Source organism: Triticum urartu, chromosome 7A, assembly GCF_056163025.1.
Source record: "Triticum urartu cultivar PI428250 chromosome 7A, HENAU_Tu73, whole genome shotgun sequence".
Classification (NCBI taxonomy): Eukaryota; Viridiplantae; Streptophyta; class Magnoliopsida; order Poales; family Poaceae; genus Triticum; species Triticum urartu.
This window is the reverse complement of record NC_141879.1, coordinates 727,275,976-727,292,105: the sequence shown is the minus strand read 5'-3', so window position 1 is coordinate 727,292,105 and position 16,130 is coordinate 727,275,976. Positions and strand designations below refer to the sequence as shown.

At 52.7% G+C, this 16,130-nt stretch overlaps 1 protein-coding gene across 1 annotated transcript in view; it reads right to left on the bottom strand.

The window, feature by feature from the left end:
* Positions 1–29: 29 nt before the first annotated feature.
* Positions 30–16,130, bottom strand: part of LOC125519466 (uncharacterized) — a 40,831-nt gene continuing 24,730 nt past the window's right edge. Inside the window, exons 5-9 of the mRNA XM_087531735.1 lie at positions 1,203–1,223; positions 1,050–1,108; positions 453–947; positions 265–362; positions 30–179 (exon numbers count right to left, since the gene is read on the bottom strand). Coding sequence (XP_087387861.1) covers positions 833–947; positions 1,050–1,108; positions 1,203–1,223 — 195 coding nt within the window. The 3' untranslated portion in view covers positions 30–179; positions 265–362; positions 453–832. The remainder of the gene's footprint in view (positions 180–264; positions 363–452; positions 948–1,049; positions 1,109–1,202; positions 1,224–16,130) is intronic.

Below are 16,130 nucleotides of genomic sequence, written 5' to 3'. Positions count from 1 at the left end.
AAAGAAATAAGAGAGAGAAAGCAAAACCTTTACTGTACGATCATCTGAAGCACTTGCAAAACTGTTGGTGTCCTCTGGGTTAAATTTTAGTTCATTAATATCATCTGAGTGTTCTTCAAATGTCTTTATGCAATTCCAGTCCTGGTCCCAGTCCCAGAGCCTTATTTCCGTACCACATCCTGACAGCACATACGGCTGGGTTGGATGAACGTTTAATGAACAACAGGCAATGTCATGGTAATCGTGAACTTTGAAACTCGTGACCTTTTGGAGCTCCTTTTCATACTTGTACACATGGACGAAACAATCAGCTGACACAGCCACAAGCCACCGCTTTCGTGCAATAAATTTAACTTTGTATACTGCAGTCAGGGCAATCATCTGATTAGCATATTATTGTACAACTGTACATATGGTGGAAGAAAACTATGTTAAGAAGTCAGAGAGCTTACCGAATTTGTCTGAGACCTTAATCGAAGCGACCACTTTCTGCCAGTAAACATAAATGAGTCATTTATATTGGTCCAATGTAAACAAAAAGTTGGTATATTTGGTAACAAAAATTGAGCTTTTGGTGATGACCCTTTACATTTCATCTTGGTAGTTCAATTGATACTACGACAGAAAAAAGTGGGCAAAAACATTAGCCAATATGGTGTGGTGTTTTCTTGGTTGTGGGCAAAAAACTACACATTATTGTACGGCTTCCATCGACCATCACCAAACATAGACTTTTCCTGCTACAGTATTTGGCAATCAACGGAATCTGTATATGTGCTTATGAACTAAATGCTTGGGCCACGAGCATCTTTGTGATGCAAAGGGCAAGCGGCTATAATTTTCTTTCTTTATCCAAAATACTAGCAGAAGAAGCAACAGAGAGGTAACTTGCCTGCGTGTCAGAGTTCCAAATCTGAACATCACCAAATTGGCAACCGGTTATGATCCTGTAGGATAGTGAGGTATTAAAGCAGGATAATCACATCCAATGCACTGACTTGAAAAGGAAGATTAAAGATTAAAATACCCATAGTATCCTACACTCTTACAATGGCTCTGTCTGATGTGCATCCATACAATATATCGCACCGACTGCATCATCTGTAATCTGATCAAAGAACATTCCTGTCAAAACTAGAGAAACCACCACCAAGATGGAAGGTCTTGGGAAGAGAAGAAAATGAAAACCTGAAAACTAATACCTGTATTAAAGGTTGGATTGTCTGCCACATCATCAATGCATCAAAGATGACAGACAAAAGGAAGCATCAGTACAATTCAACTCAGTCACTGAAGCAGCATTGTTCCAATGCCACAACGCAATTACACTCCTAAATGAATTTCGTTAGGATCTCTTTCTAGCTTGATCATCTCGAATCATCTATCTTACATAGTAGAGTAAATTAGAAGGATCCTCTTTTGTATTTTTGACACATAACCACCACTATCGGAACAATGTCGTGACAAATAACATTGATTGCGGTGAATCATCGCATGAAGACAACCACCCACAAGCGACCTGACACACGAGCGACTAGCAGCGCTGGCACCAGTAGCGCCGCCCATGCAAGCGTCGGCATGCCTGGCATCAGCAGCGCCTCGACGGTGACGCACACAGCCGCCGTTCTGACCTGCACTAGCAGCACGTAACTGCAGCAGACCAGGGCGGCCATGTACCACCTGCCCGCGGTGGTGGGAGTTGGCACGACCCCAGCGAGCGTAGTGGCGTAGACATGCCAATCGAGCCGTCCATGGCAATCACAGTGATGGAGCAGGACACGATGCGGCAGCTCTTCGCAGGGCGGCGACATGTACTTCTACAGCCGCTCCCACATCAACCCCCACAGTGCTCACGCTCAGGCGCCAAATGGCGATGCTCGAGGGCACCGAGAGGAGGCGATGACCCCTATTGCACCACCTCCACCTCGTTGGCATGGTCAGCCATGTGGTTACGTCGCTGTGTTGTCCGGCTTCCTCCCACGCTTGTGCGGCATGTTGGGAACCTACCGCGTGGCTAGGGAAGCAGCGGTGGCGGGCAACACTGACCTCTCCGTGCATGCCGAGTAGCAGAAAGCTGGAGACCGAGCGGTGCTACAGACGCCAAGATTGACCGCGGCAAGGGCACCCACTCCGTGGAGTTTCATCCCGGCCGCACCCTCTCGCCACTCGACGAGCTCCAAGTCTCCGGCCTCAACCCCACCCAATTCTGGGAAGGAGATGACGGAGGAGGGGGCAGAGAGAAGGGATGAAGATGACAGGTAGGGGGCCTATGTCCATGTCAGCTTAAAATCCACGTGTGTCACAGTTTTGAAAAGCTAATCGATATATCAGTGTTATGTGTCACGACACTACCATGACAGGAGTGGTTAATGACTCATTGACTTTCTTCATTTGTATAGAAAAATTTGCAGCAGTACCAAGTAATTTCTGGAATGATTTGGTACAACAAACTACAGCTATGTTCTTTATTTTTCCGTAATATAAACATAACAGGATTGTTGATTATATTGCGGTATTGAAATTATCAGTTGGAAAAAAATGACATGATGCAAGGTGTTTTTATTATTATCCAGGAATCAACTATATAGTAAATGATTATTTGTGCCGAACACAAATCAAATAGGCATAGCTTTGTAAGTCATATACAGGGACAAATGACAGACAATTGAACGCTTTCTTTCTGGTGCATCGTATGGTAATGTACAGTTCTGATCAAACAAGGATGAAACAGCCCTGGTAATCAATAGTTCACGTCACTACCAGAAAAACTGGGTTTGCCGACGGCCAAATCTATGCCGACGGCCCCCGTCGGCATCGCCGCACCTATGCCGGCGGCCAAGGATGGGCCGTAGGCGTAGAAAAGCCGTCGGCATACATTGATCTATGCCGACGGGGCCGTTGGCATAGACGTGGCCGTCGGGACCGCCCGAGATAAGCCTACGGCTCCCGTCGGCATAGGACAGGCCGTCGGCATATCCCGGGCCCAACTCCCTGGTCAGTGCTGACGCTTGACGGCGTTTATCCTACGCCGACGGGCGGTAACGGCGGCCGTCGGCATATCTGTGGCAGAGGTATGCCTACGGCGTAGCCGTCGGCATAGGCCCCTCTGCCACGTCAACGATCCATATGACACACCACGTCATCGATCCGTGTGTGCACAGATATGCCGACGGCCCCGCCGTCGGCATATGTTTACTTTACTTAATTTTTTATATTATCTGTGGCAGAGGTATGCCTACGGCACGGCCGTCGGCATAGGCCCCTTCGCCACGTCATCAATCCGTGTGCCACGCCCCGTCATCGATCCGCGGGATAACCTGCGTGTGTGCACAGATATGCCGACGGCCTTGCCGTCGGCATACATATATTTTACTTTATTTTTTTATTTTTACTTTGTTCTGTTATTTTTACTTTATTTTAGTTTTTGTTTCTGCATAAGATAATTATGCCTTATCTAAAAAAACATTCCCGATGGTATATCGATTGCCGCCCCCCGTTACGAACGTCGCTATCGCCGTGTCACGGAGGGGGTAAACGGACGCGTGGGGTCTACACGGAGGGGATCTTGCTGTGGGTCTAGCCCGGATGTTGCTCCAAACTGTTTCTATGGGCTGACCTAACACAACCGGGTGGGGAGGTCCACTGGTCAAAGCCCGTCCGTGCAAAGTCAAAGGGCTAGATCGCGTGGTTAATCGCTACAGGGTTAGGCGGGACGGGGGCCCTGGGGGGGGGGGGGTTAGCAATGCCACCGGAGCGTGGCACCGGGCCCTCATACATGCGGGGTGGTGTGGTGGCATGTCTGAAGAGGCGGCACGCGTGTCCGGGGTGTGCCCCCCCTCACGGACGGCGCCGCCGCCGGCACCTGCAGGGGGGAAACGGACGCGTGGGGTCTACACGGAGGAGATCTTGCTGTGGGTCTGGCCCGGATGTTGCTCCAGAGTGTTCCTATGGGCTGACCTAACACAACCGAGTGGGGAGGTCCACTGGTCAAAGCCCGTCCGTGCAAAGTCAAAGGGCTAGATCGCGTGGTCAAACGCTACAGGGTTAGGCGGGACGGGGGCCCTGGGGGGGGGGGGGTAGCAATGCCACCGGAGCGTGGCACCGGGCCCTCATACATGCGGGGTGGTGTGGTGGCATGTCCAAAGAGGCGGGACGCGTGTCCGGGGTGTGCCCCCCTCACGAACGGCGCCGCCGCCGGCACCTGGAGGGGGTAAACGGACGCGTGGGGTCTACACGGAGGGGATCTTGCTGTGGGTCTGGCCCGGATGTTGCTCCAAACTGTTCCTATGGGCTGACCTAACACAACTGGGTGGGGAGGCCCACTGGTCAAAGCCCGTCCGTGCAAAGTCAAAGGGCTAGATCGCGTGGTCAATTGCTATAGGGTTAGGCGGGACGGGGGCCCTGGGGGGGTAGCAATGCCACCGGAGCATGGCACCGGGCCCTCATACATGCGGGGTGATGTGGTGGCATGTCTGAAGAGGCAGAACGCGTGTCCGGGGTGTGCCCCCCCTCACGGACGGCGCCGTCGCCGCCACCTAGAGGGGGGAAACGGACGCGTGGGGTCTACACGGAGGGGATCTTGCTGTGGGTCTGGCCCGGATGTTGCTCCAGAGTGTTCCTATGGGCTGACCTAACACAACTGGGTGGGGAGGTCCACTGGTCAAAGCCCGTCCGTGCAAAGTCAAAGGGCTAGATCGCGTGGTCAAACGCTACAGGGTTAGGCGGGACGGGGGCCCTGGGGGGTAGCAATGCCACCGGAGCGTGGCACCGGGCCCTCATACATGCGGGGTGGTGTGGTGGCATGTCCGAAGAGGCGGGACGCGTGTCCGGGGTGTGCCCCCCTCACGGACGGCGCCGCCGCCGGCACCTGGAGGGGGGAAACGGACGCGTGGGGTCTACACGGAGGGGATCTTGCTGTGGGTCTAGCCCGGATGTTGCTCCAAACTGTTCCTATGGGCTGACCTAACACAACCGGGTGGGGAGGTCCACTGGTCAAAGCCCGTCCGTGCAAAGTCAAAGGGCTAGATCGCGTGGTCAATCGTTACAGGGTTAGGCGGGACGGGGGCCCTGGGGGGGTAGCAATGCCACCGGAGCGTGGCACCGGGCCCTCATACATGCGGGGTGGTGTGGTGGCATGTCTGAAGAGGCGGCACGCGTGTCCGGGGTGTGCCCCCCCTCACGGACGGCGCCGCCGCCGGCACCTGGAGGGGGGAAACGGACGCGTGGGGTCTACACGGAGGGGATCTTGCTGTGGGTCTGGCCCGGATGTTGCTCCAGAGTGTTCCTATGGGCTGACCTAACACAACCGGGTGGAGAGGTCCACTGGTCAAAGCCCGTCCGTGCAAAGTCAAAGGGCTAGATCGCGTGGTCAAACGCTATAGGGTTAGGCGGGACGGGGGCCCTAGGGGGTAGCAATGCCACCGGAGTGTGGCACCGGGCCCTCATACATGCGGGGTGGTGTGGTGGCATGTCCGAAGAGGCGGGACGCGTGTCCGGGGTGTGCCCCCCCTCACGGACGGCGCCGCCGCCGGCACCTGGAGGGGGTAAACGGACGCGTGGGGTCTACACGGAGGGGATCTTGCTGTGGGTCTGGCTCGGATGTTGCTCCAAACTGTTCCTATGGGCTGACCTAACACAACCGGGTGGGGAGGCCCACTGGTCAAAGCCCGTCCGTGCAAAGTCAAAGGGCTAGATCGCGTGGTCAATCGCTATAGGGTTAGGCGGGACGGGGGCCCTGGTGGGGTAGCAATGCCACCGGAGCGTGGCACCGGGCCCTCATACATGCGGGGTGATATGGTGGCATGTCTGAAGAGGCGGCACGCGTGTCCGGGGTGTGCCCCCCCTCACGGACGGCGCCGCCGCCGGCACCTGGAGGGGGGAAACGGACGCGTGGGGTCTACACGAAGGGGATCTTGCTGTGGGTCTGGCCCGGATGTTGCTCCAGAGTGTTCCTATGGGATGACCTAACACAACCGGGTGGGGAGGTCCACTGGTCAAAGCCCGTCCGTGCAAAGTCAAAGGGCTAGATCGCGTGGTCAATCGCTACAGGGTTAGGCGGGACGGGGGCCCTGGGGGGGGTAGCAATGCCACCGGAGCGTGGCATCGGGCCCTCATACATGCGGGGTGGTGTGGTGGCTTGTCTGAAGAGGCGGCACGCGTGTCCAGGGTGTGCCCCCCTCACGGACGGCGCCGCCGCCGGCACCTGGAGGGGGGAAACGGACGCGTGGGGTCTACACGGAGGGGATCTTGCTGTGTGTTTGGCCCGGATGTTGCTCCAAACTGTTCCTATGGGCTGACCTAACACAACAGGGTGGGGAGGCCCACTGGTCAAAGCCCGTCCGTGCAAAGTCAAAGGGCTAGATCGCGTGGTCAATCGCTATAGGGCTAGGCGGGACGGGGGCCCTGGGGGGGGGTAGCAATGCCACCGGAGCGTGGCACCAGGCCCTCATACATGCGGGGTGATGTGGTGGCATGTCTGAAGAGGCGGAACGCGTGTCCGGGGTGTGCCCCCCCTCACGGACGGCGCCGTCGCCGGCACCTGGAGGGGGGAAACGGACGCGTGGGGTCTACACGGAGGGGATCTTGCTGTGGGTCTGGCCCGGATGTTGCTCCAGAGTGTTCCTATGGGCTGACCTAACACAACCGGGTGGGGAGGTCCACTGGTCAAAGCCCGTCCGTGCAAAGTCAAAGGGCTAGATCGCGTGGTCAATCGCTACAGGGTTAGGCGGGACGGGGGCCCTGGGGGGTAGCAATGCCACCGGAGTGTGGCACCGGGCCCTCATACATGCGGGGTGGTGTGGTGGCATGTCCGAAGAGGCGGCACGCGTGTCCGGGGTGTGCCCCCCCCTCACGGACGGCGCCGCCGCCGGCACCTGGAGGGGGGAAACGGACGCGTGGGGTCTACACGGAGGGGATCTTGCTGTGGGTCTGTGCAAAGTCAAAGAGCTAGATCCGGCGGTCGTCTGTGTTAGGGTTAGACGGGACGGGGTACCGGAGGGGGGTAGCAATGCCGCCAGGTGTTACGGTGGGCCCTCCTACGCTTGTGGAAGCATAGTGGCATGCTCAGGCCACTATGGATTAGCCAACTATTTAAACAGGTCATGTTGCTTGTCTTTGGGCGAGGTGGGACTATTTTTTTTTTTAAAAAAGCAGTTGCCATCTATGCCTACGGCATAGCCGTCGGCATAGGCCTCCTATCTATGCGGCATAGAGACGCACATGTCCACGGATCGGTGACGTGGCAAAGTGGTGGGCCTATGCCGACGGCCAGGCCGTCGGCATAGGGCCGACCTTATCCCCTTGCGGTTCACCCCCGCCACCCATTCGCCATCCATCTCCCCCACCGTCTCCTCCTCGCCCGACCACGATCCCCACTCGTGCCGCCGCCGCGCTATCCTGACCCTTGCCGCTGCCCCACCCTCGCTGCCGCCGCCGCCCTATCCCGACCCTCGCCGCGCCGCCACCCCATCCCCTCCCCCAACTCCGGTGCTGTCCCACCCCCGCCCCCATCCCATCCCCCACCGCCGCCACGCCGCCCCCCACTGCCCGCGCCGCCCCCATCCCCTCCCCCACCGCCGCCGCACCGCACCCACTGCCCGCGCCGCCCCCATCCCCTCCCCCACCGCACCGCCCCAAGACCGCCGTCGACGCCGCCGGGCCCCGCCGTCCTCCCCGCCCCGCGCCGCCCCATCCGCGCCCGCCCCGACGTCCTCCCCGCCCCGCGCCTCCCCGCCCCGGCCCGACGTCCTCCTCGCCCTGGCCCTGCCTGGCTCCGCCTCGCCCCGGCCCTGCTGCTCCGGTGAGACCTCCACCTTTTTTTCTGTTTTTAGATAGATAGATTGTTAGATATATAGATAGATAGATCGATAGATAGATCAATAGATAGATAGATTGTTAGATAGATAGATTGTTAGATAGATAGATTGTTAGATATATAGATAGAGATAGACAAATTTTTTGTTCGATGAGATGAATCGATGATGATGATGAATAGACAATGATGATGAATATATTGTTGATATTGTTAGTTGTGATGATGATGATGATGATGATGAATATTTATTTAATAATGTTAGTTGTGATGATGATGATGAATATGTGATGAAATAACCCTACATGATTCAAGAATAAATGAATGCACCTAAATTTGTGAGTTGATGATGAATATGCTTTATGAGTTGTGATGTTCTAAATTTTTGTCGCGTTGGAATTTGCAGGTTTTGTAGAGTTTCATGTCGGTGGAGTGATCGTCATCGGAGTTGTTGGTCAAGGATCGTCCCTCCTCTGTTCGACTACTTCCTCTACAGCCGAGGGTGAGCTATAAGTCCATCTCCTCCAATTTTTTCATATCACTAGATTTCATTCTCAAGTCAACTGACGTAACCTAGGCGTCTCCCGTCCGAAAGGGTTGCATCGATAAATATGCATTCAATTGCATATTTATCACCGCAGCTCTTTCAGATTGTCCAGCGCTTTCCACGGACAGCCCGAGGATGTGTAGATTGGGTACGTTGTTCATGCTCTACCCCGTTCCGAGACAGGATTTCGGCGGCGCCTCCCTGTTGTTCTCCGGATGCACATTCTCTCGGCATTTTGCCGAGACGTGTATCTGGAGAACAGCGGGGAGGTGCTGCCGAAATTTTGTCTCGGAACGGGGTAGAGCGTGGACAACGTACTCAATCTACACATTCTCGGGTGGGATTAGGACCCACCTTTACCTATTAGAGATGTAGGTGGATTAAACGCGGTAGAAACTGAAAATTTGATGTGATTAATTTAAGTGAATCCTTAATTATGTTGTGTGGGTTGCAAAAAAGCAGAGGATGGCAGATAATCAGTGGATGTACAGTGGTTTTATCCGTCGGAATCGAGTAACATCAGAGTGGATCGCGAAAACCGATGTGTATTTGAAGGAGATATTCCGTCGTACAATGAGAATTATCCCACCATGCCCCTGTGCGAGATGTGCGAGACGTCACCGTAGAAATCAGATGGACATGAGTGAGCATCTTCGCACGCACGGATATATGGCAAACTTTGACATGCCGCCGATAAACATAGCCGAGAAGGACCGTGGTAGAGAGGAGGTGATGCGACAACACATCGATGGATATGAGGACGACGGGGTCAGGGACATGCTAGATGATGTCATTGTTGCAGAAACGGCAAATGCGACACCTTCAGAGAATGAACCAGAGGAGCCGGAGGCAACCGCAAAGGCCTTCTTGGAGGTCTTGGCCTCGTCGAAGAAACCTCTTTATGCGGGTGCGAAAATATCTCAGCTGGATGCCATCTCGCAACTGATTGCAGTCAAGGCTGAGTATGGCTGTAGCCAGAAATGCTTCGAAGCATTCCTGGGAGTATGGGCTAACAGCCTCCCTGAGGGTCATGAACTGCCGAAAAGCATGTACGATACAAAGAAAATCATGAAGGCACTCTCTATGGATTATGAGAAAATAGATGTTTGCCCGAAGAATTGCCTTTTGTTTAGGCACGAGTATGCGGATGACAAGTACTTTAGGAAGTGCGGTTCGTCTCGGTACATTGAGGTGGTCGGTGAGGATGGTGAGAAAAAGCAGCTAACCATCCCCGTTAAGGTTCTTCGATATCTTGATTTTATAAAAAGACTGCAGCGCCTTTTCATCACGAAGGAGTCTGCCAAAATGATGAAGTGGCACAAGGAAGGTATAAGGTACAATCCAAAAAAAATCATACATCCATCGGGAGGGGAAGCATGGAAGTCATTCGATGAAGAATACCCCGAGGAAGCAGCCGAGGCTGGGAATGTCAGAATAGCCATATCAGGTGATGGGTTGAATCCATATGGTATGTCGTCCAATCCATACAGCTGCTGGCCTGTGTTTGTAATTCCGCTCAATCTTCCTCCTGGTGCCCTAATGCAACGGAAGACCATGTTCTTGTCGCTCATCATTCGGGGGCCTGACTACCCGGGGAAGCAGTTGGGTGTGTTTATGCAGCCGCTTGTGGATGCTTTGCACCATTCTTGGTATTTTCCGAGGTTGACATACGACCGGGATTTGCAGAGAAATTTCTTGATGAAAGTTTGGTTGCACTATTGCATGCATGACTTTCCCGGCTATGCTCTATTCTGCGGATGGTGTACAAGTGGTAAGATGCCATGCCCAGTGTGCATGCAGGCTCTGCGAATGATTTGGCTGAGTAAGGGTGGCAAGTATGTAGCCTTTGACCTGCATCGACAGTTCCTCCCTCCAGACCATCCAGACAGGGAAGACAAGAAGAACTTCACGAAAGGCCGGGTTGTTCATGAAGTAACCGAGATTCCAACATTTTCGGGGGCAGATGTTCTTTCTCAGCTAAAAGCTCTCAAGCCTAAAGTCGAAGGCAAAGGCAAAGCCAAAGCCAAAGGCTTCGAGGGATATGGTGAGACGCACAACTGGACGCACATTACCCCCTTCTCGCAGCTTCCCTATTTGAAGGACCTCAAACTTCCTTACAATATTGATGTGATGCACACCGAAAAGAATGTGGCAGAGTCACTTTTCCACACGATCCTCAACATTCCTGATAAGACGAAGGATAACGTAAAAGCTAGAGCCGATCAACAGAGAATTTGTGATAGACCACGCCTGAACATGAAGCCTCCCACAGGCGGTCGTAAAAACTGGTTCAAGCCAGATGCTGACTTTGTCCTTAAACCGCCAGAAAAAAAAGAAGTACTTATCTGGCTGAAACAAATTTTGAAGTTCACCGATGGTTATGCATCGAATATAAGTAAGGGAGTCAATCTTTCAACGGGCAAAGTGACCGGCCTGAAGAGTCATGACTACCATGTATGGATTGAGCGGATAATGCCGGTGATGGTTCGAGGCTATGTCCCCGAGCATGTCTGGCGAGTGCTTGCTGAGCTTAGCCATTTCTTCCGCACGCTCTGTGCTAAAGAAGTAAGTAAAGACGTGATTGAAAAATTGCATAAGAAGGCACCGGAGTTGATAGTCAAGCTAGAGAAGATCTTTCCGCCAGGCTTCTTTACTCCGATGACACATCTCATTCTGCACCTCGCGAACGAGGTATTGTTGGGGGGCCCTGTGCAAAATCGCTGGCAGTACGGCCCTGAGAGGCAGAACAAGCATCTCCGACGGAAATGTGGAAACAAAGCTAAGATTGAAGCTTCCATAGCTGAGGCAGTTATCCTAGAGGAGGTGTCAGACCTCAGGACATCATACTATCCAGACCATGTTCCCCATCTGCATAACAAGGTGCCTCGATACAATATAGAAGAGCCCAAGTATCAACCCAGGCTCGATCTATTCAACGCGCAAGGTGGGAGGGCTGGGGCCTCGAAATCTTATAACATGCCACGACAAGAGTGGGAGGACCTCATGTTCTATATCTTGCACAACATCAAGGAAGTTGAGGAAGTGTGGATGAGGTAATACCACTACACCATTCCTTTATCTCTTCCACATCATCATGTTTCATGTTCACTTAGTCCCGGTCTAACACCGCTTATCTTTTTAGTGATTTCGTTCAAGAGGAATGGACGGGAGTGAATCCTCCTACTGAGGCGGAGGCACTTACTCTTCTCCGTCATGGAAACCCTGGACGTAAAAATTTTGTTGCTTGGTTCATGGAGAAAGTAATTTTCCACAATCCCCTGTTAAATACCTACTTCAACATTTATTAGTTAACCGAACTAATGCACGCAACAATTTCCATTATACTTGTAGGGAAAAGATTCGAACATATCTATGGATGATGAATTGAGATGGGTTTCCATGGGTTTTGACCCTGCCGTCGTAACATGTAAAAAGTATGATGTGAATGGGTATCGCTTCCATACAGAGGAGCACCAAAACAGCCGCCCCGATCCCAAAACTATAAATACTGGAGTGTACACCCCCGGTCAAAATTCAGTAGACTACTACGGAAGGGTACAAAATATATACGAGGTTAAATTCCGCCAGGGGCGTGAGACCCTAAGTCTGCCTGTGTTCAAATGCCGATGGTTCGATCCCCAGGAGGGGGTAAAACATACGCCTTCCATTGGTTTGGTCGAAGTTAAACCATCAACCGTCTATGCCGGAGCCGATCTCTTCATTGCGGCTACCCAAGCTACACAAGTATATTATCTGCCTTACCCATGCCAGAAAGTGTATCTAAAGGGTTGGGAAGTTGTGTTCAAGGTGTTGCCACATGGTAAGCTACCAGACCCGAATGAAGACGATTACTACAACATTAACCCCATGACATACGAGGGAGTGTTCTATCAAGAGCAACCTGATGATGATGATGATGTGGTTAGAAACGATGACGCTAGACCATTGGGTGATGATGATGTGGACCCAAACATCGACGATGCACGGAATGATGGTGAGACCATTGTCAATGAAAATGACGTACTTATGCTAGAAAAGTTAAACAAAAACGCTGACGACGAGGAAGAGCCTCCACCTCCGTCGGACAACGAAGATGATATGATTGATAGTGATGATGAGACAGACCGAGAAAGAGGTTACAACAGTGATGATTCATATGGGTTCTAGCAGATGTACGTTTCAAGTATTTTTTATTAATGTGTTTATTATCATGCCTTTTTATGCATTTTTATTAATGTGTTTATTATCATGCCTTTCCTTCATTTCATTAATTTACTAATTGCCTTTTCTCTTTTCAATGCAGGTTCGTGGAACATGGGCAAGGGGAAGGCCGACGGCGTGGGTTTCCTACGCAAGGTCGTCGGCCTGCCTAGTCGGAGTGGTCGAGCACGTAATCCTCCCCCTCGGCTACTTGACGATGACTCCTCACAGGGAGGTCGAGGGAGAGGTGCCCCTAGAGGAGGAGGGGGCGGGGGGAGAGCCTCTAGAGGACGAGGTGCTGGGGGGAGAGCCACTACAGGGGGTCGCGGCCAGAAAGAGCGCACCCTCACCGACTTAGGCGTGTTGTCTTCGAGGCCCTCCTCTAGTGAGGTACCCTCCTCTAGTGAGGCAGGCAAGGAGGAGGAGGAGGACGAGGAGGAGGAGGAGGCAGGCGAGGAGGAGGAGGAGGAGGTTGGGGAGGGGGAGGCAGGCGAGGAGGAGGGTGGTGGCGGGGATGATGGTGGTGACGGGAAGGGGGTTGACACGAAGGGGTGGCTGCGTGGCAACGCAAAGCTACCAAAGCAGGTTCCTGCTACTGAGGAGCAGAAGTGGCTCATTGAGCCCACGGGAAAAGAGTAAGTGGTTCATTATGTTGCTTGTCACATGCTTATTCCGGTTGTTATTTATTTTTCTTGTCACATGCTAATAGTTCATTCTTTTGCAGCAACTGGATATATTCTAAAGGGGTCCGTATTCCCAACGGCCTCATCACTGTCTTGCTGAAGTTATATTGGCCGGGGTTGTACTGTCCTGATCCAGTCAGGCAGCCAGACCGTCGGGTTTTGGCCACGAGCTGGGACCACTGGGAAGCGGCCCGCCACGCAGACCATGAGACCCATGCCAAGGCCGTGATCACTACTTTCTGGGTGAGTTCTCTTCAGAAGCACAAGTCCATTCTAGTTTCATGAATGATTTAACTCATGGCTTCTCCCATTCTTGTTTCATGCATGATTGTAGAAATTCTATCGAGTTCTTCCGGAGCACAGGGCTAGAGCGGACCAGATCGTGCTGCGCCAATGCAAGAAGAAGGCCCGCCAGATGCAGTACGAGGTGCGCTATGTGGCCATCTCCACATACTACCACGACTATCTTGGTGTGAAGATGACCAAGGAAGAAGCGCGGAGGATGGGCATTACCTTGGAGAGGCCCGAGTTCATGGCGGTAAGTATAAAAGATTTTTCATTATGCTTTCATTACCTTGTGGTACATTATGCTTTATGCTTTATGCTTCCATAACACCAATTTGGACACACCTACATGCCATTATGCTTTTATTATGTAGGTGTGTTCAAATTGGTGTTATGGAAAAGACGAGTCCTGGGCGGCATTGGTGGATCTTTGGTGTGATGAGGCTGGAGCCTGGGCGGCTATGAGAACCCAAAATAAGGCTAACCGAGGGACGGAGGGAGTACATGCTCAGGGAAACCGAAACCACTATCTCCACAAGGCAGTTAATGTATGACTAACCCCATTAAACATTCTTCTTCTTCTATTTACCATCACTTTCTTATGTATGACTAACCTCTGTTTGGTGGTGCAGGAGGAGAAACTGAAGCGGCCGCTCTCACACATGCAGGCGTGGGAGATCGCCCATACGCGGAAGGACCCCAAGCCTGGCGAGCCCAAGTACTACGGCAAGAAGACCGAAGGGAGGAAGAAGGCCTACTCCGAAGCGTATCTGGAGTTACATCCTGACACACCTGACCCCATTGCGGCGCCTCTGGACGACATGGCGGTGGTGAGGATGGGGCCCAAGGAGCACGGTCGGGATGCGGTTCTCGATGCTGTGATCACTCCTAGTATCTCCTACACACAGCTTCGTCGGATCGACCCGAGCCTGAGCCAGCGCACGAGCCAGCCAGTGACTAGTACACAGTCCCTCTTTCAGGAGCAACAATCTGTAAGTATTTTCCCTCTTATCTTCATTTCTCACTTCATTTTCCGCATTTAGTAGTTTTATGAGTTCCATCCTGTCATACCGTAGGCCTACATGGAGTACACACGCCAGGAGACCATGGCGTGGCATCAGAGGCTTTATGAACACCAAGTGCAGAGGGATAGCCAGATGTAGCAGGCTTTTCAGGATATGGCGGCCGGCAGGTGTCCTCAGTTCCCTACAGCACAATGCCCTCCAGCACAACCAATGCTAATGAGCTTTGAGGAGTTTGTGGCACAGAACGCTGGCCCCTCGCCGGTTAGTTCATCCCCAATCTATTCACCCAAAGCATGTCATGCCTTTCAACACAGTCATAGATCCCGTGCATATGTCTTTTCAACATGCAGGGAACAGGTGGATCTACCGTTGGCGGTGGTCTTCGCAGCACTCCGGAGACACGGAGCCCGACCACTCCGATCCACGGAGGCGGAGGCGGTAGCGCTGCCGCTAGCACTGATGACCTGGACTTTGGCCGTCTTGGCGGTGACGACCTCTGCGGTGCTCGATGATGCTTGAGATGTGATGATGATGCTTGAGATGACTTGTGTGTGCTGATGATCATTTAGCTGACTTGTGTGATGATGCTTATGCTTACATTCGTTGATATGCTTATGCTTGTGTGATGATGATCTATTGTTGTCATGATGCTTATGCTTACGTTCGTTGATATGTGCTGCTGATATGTGCTGATGATATGTGATGTTATCTGAATTGAACTGATTTGAAAACAAACAGAAAAAAGAAAAAAAAAATTAAAAGCAAACTATGCCGACGGCTAGGCTGTCGGCATAGGGCCAGCGTCAGCTCCCAGTTGCTGACACGTGGGCACCTATGCCGACGGCCCAGCCGTCGGAATAGTTTGAAATTAAGCCGACGGTCCCGCCGTCGGCATAGGTGCCCACGTGTCAGCAACTGGGATCTCTGTTTGAAGTACTATGCCGACGGCCTGGCCGTCGGCTTAATCTCAGACTATGCCGACGGCTGGGCCGTCGGCATAGCCCTGGCCCACGAGCAGCGGACGGTCGGCACGTGGCACATCTATGCCGACGGTCTAGCCGTCGGCACAGTTTTCTACTAAGCCGACGGCTAGGCCGTCGGCATAGGGGTGCCACGTGGAGACAAGTCGTTGGGCAGACTTGACGGCGGCCGCCGTTAGGCGATAACGTTGCCGACGGCCTTGGCCGTCGGCATAGATGTACGGACACCGTCGGGATAGGTCTTATGCCGACGGCCTTTCTATGCCGACGGCCTTTCTGGCTACGCCGACGGATATTTTGCCGACGGCCCTATGCCGACGAGGGCCGTCGGCATAGGCCTGTCCCGACGGCCATTCAGGGCTATGCCGACGGCCCTGGCCGTCGGCATAGGGTGCGATTCCGGTAGTGCGTGTGCCTATTATGCTGTCATTGCCCTTTTTGACATTTGTATTAATTAAATTTCTGCCATGCTGTTACTCTTGTACCATTTTTTTTTGCGAGAACACTTGTACCATTATTCATTATGCACAAGTTCCATTTTGTACTAGCCAAATATTAACCAGACAGTAGCTTTTGTAACTAAGTTTTCTCCCTTAGTTT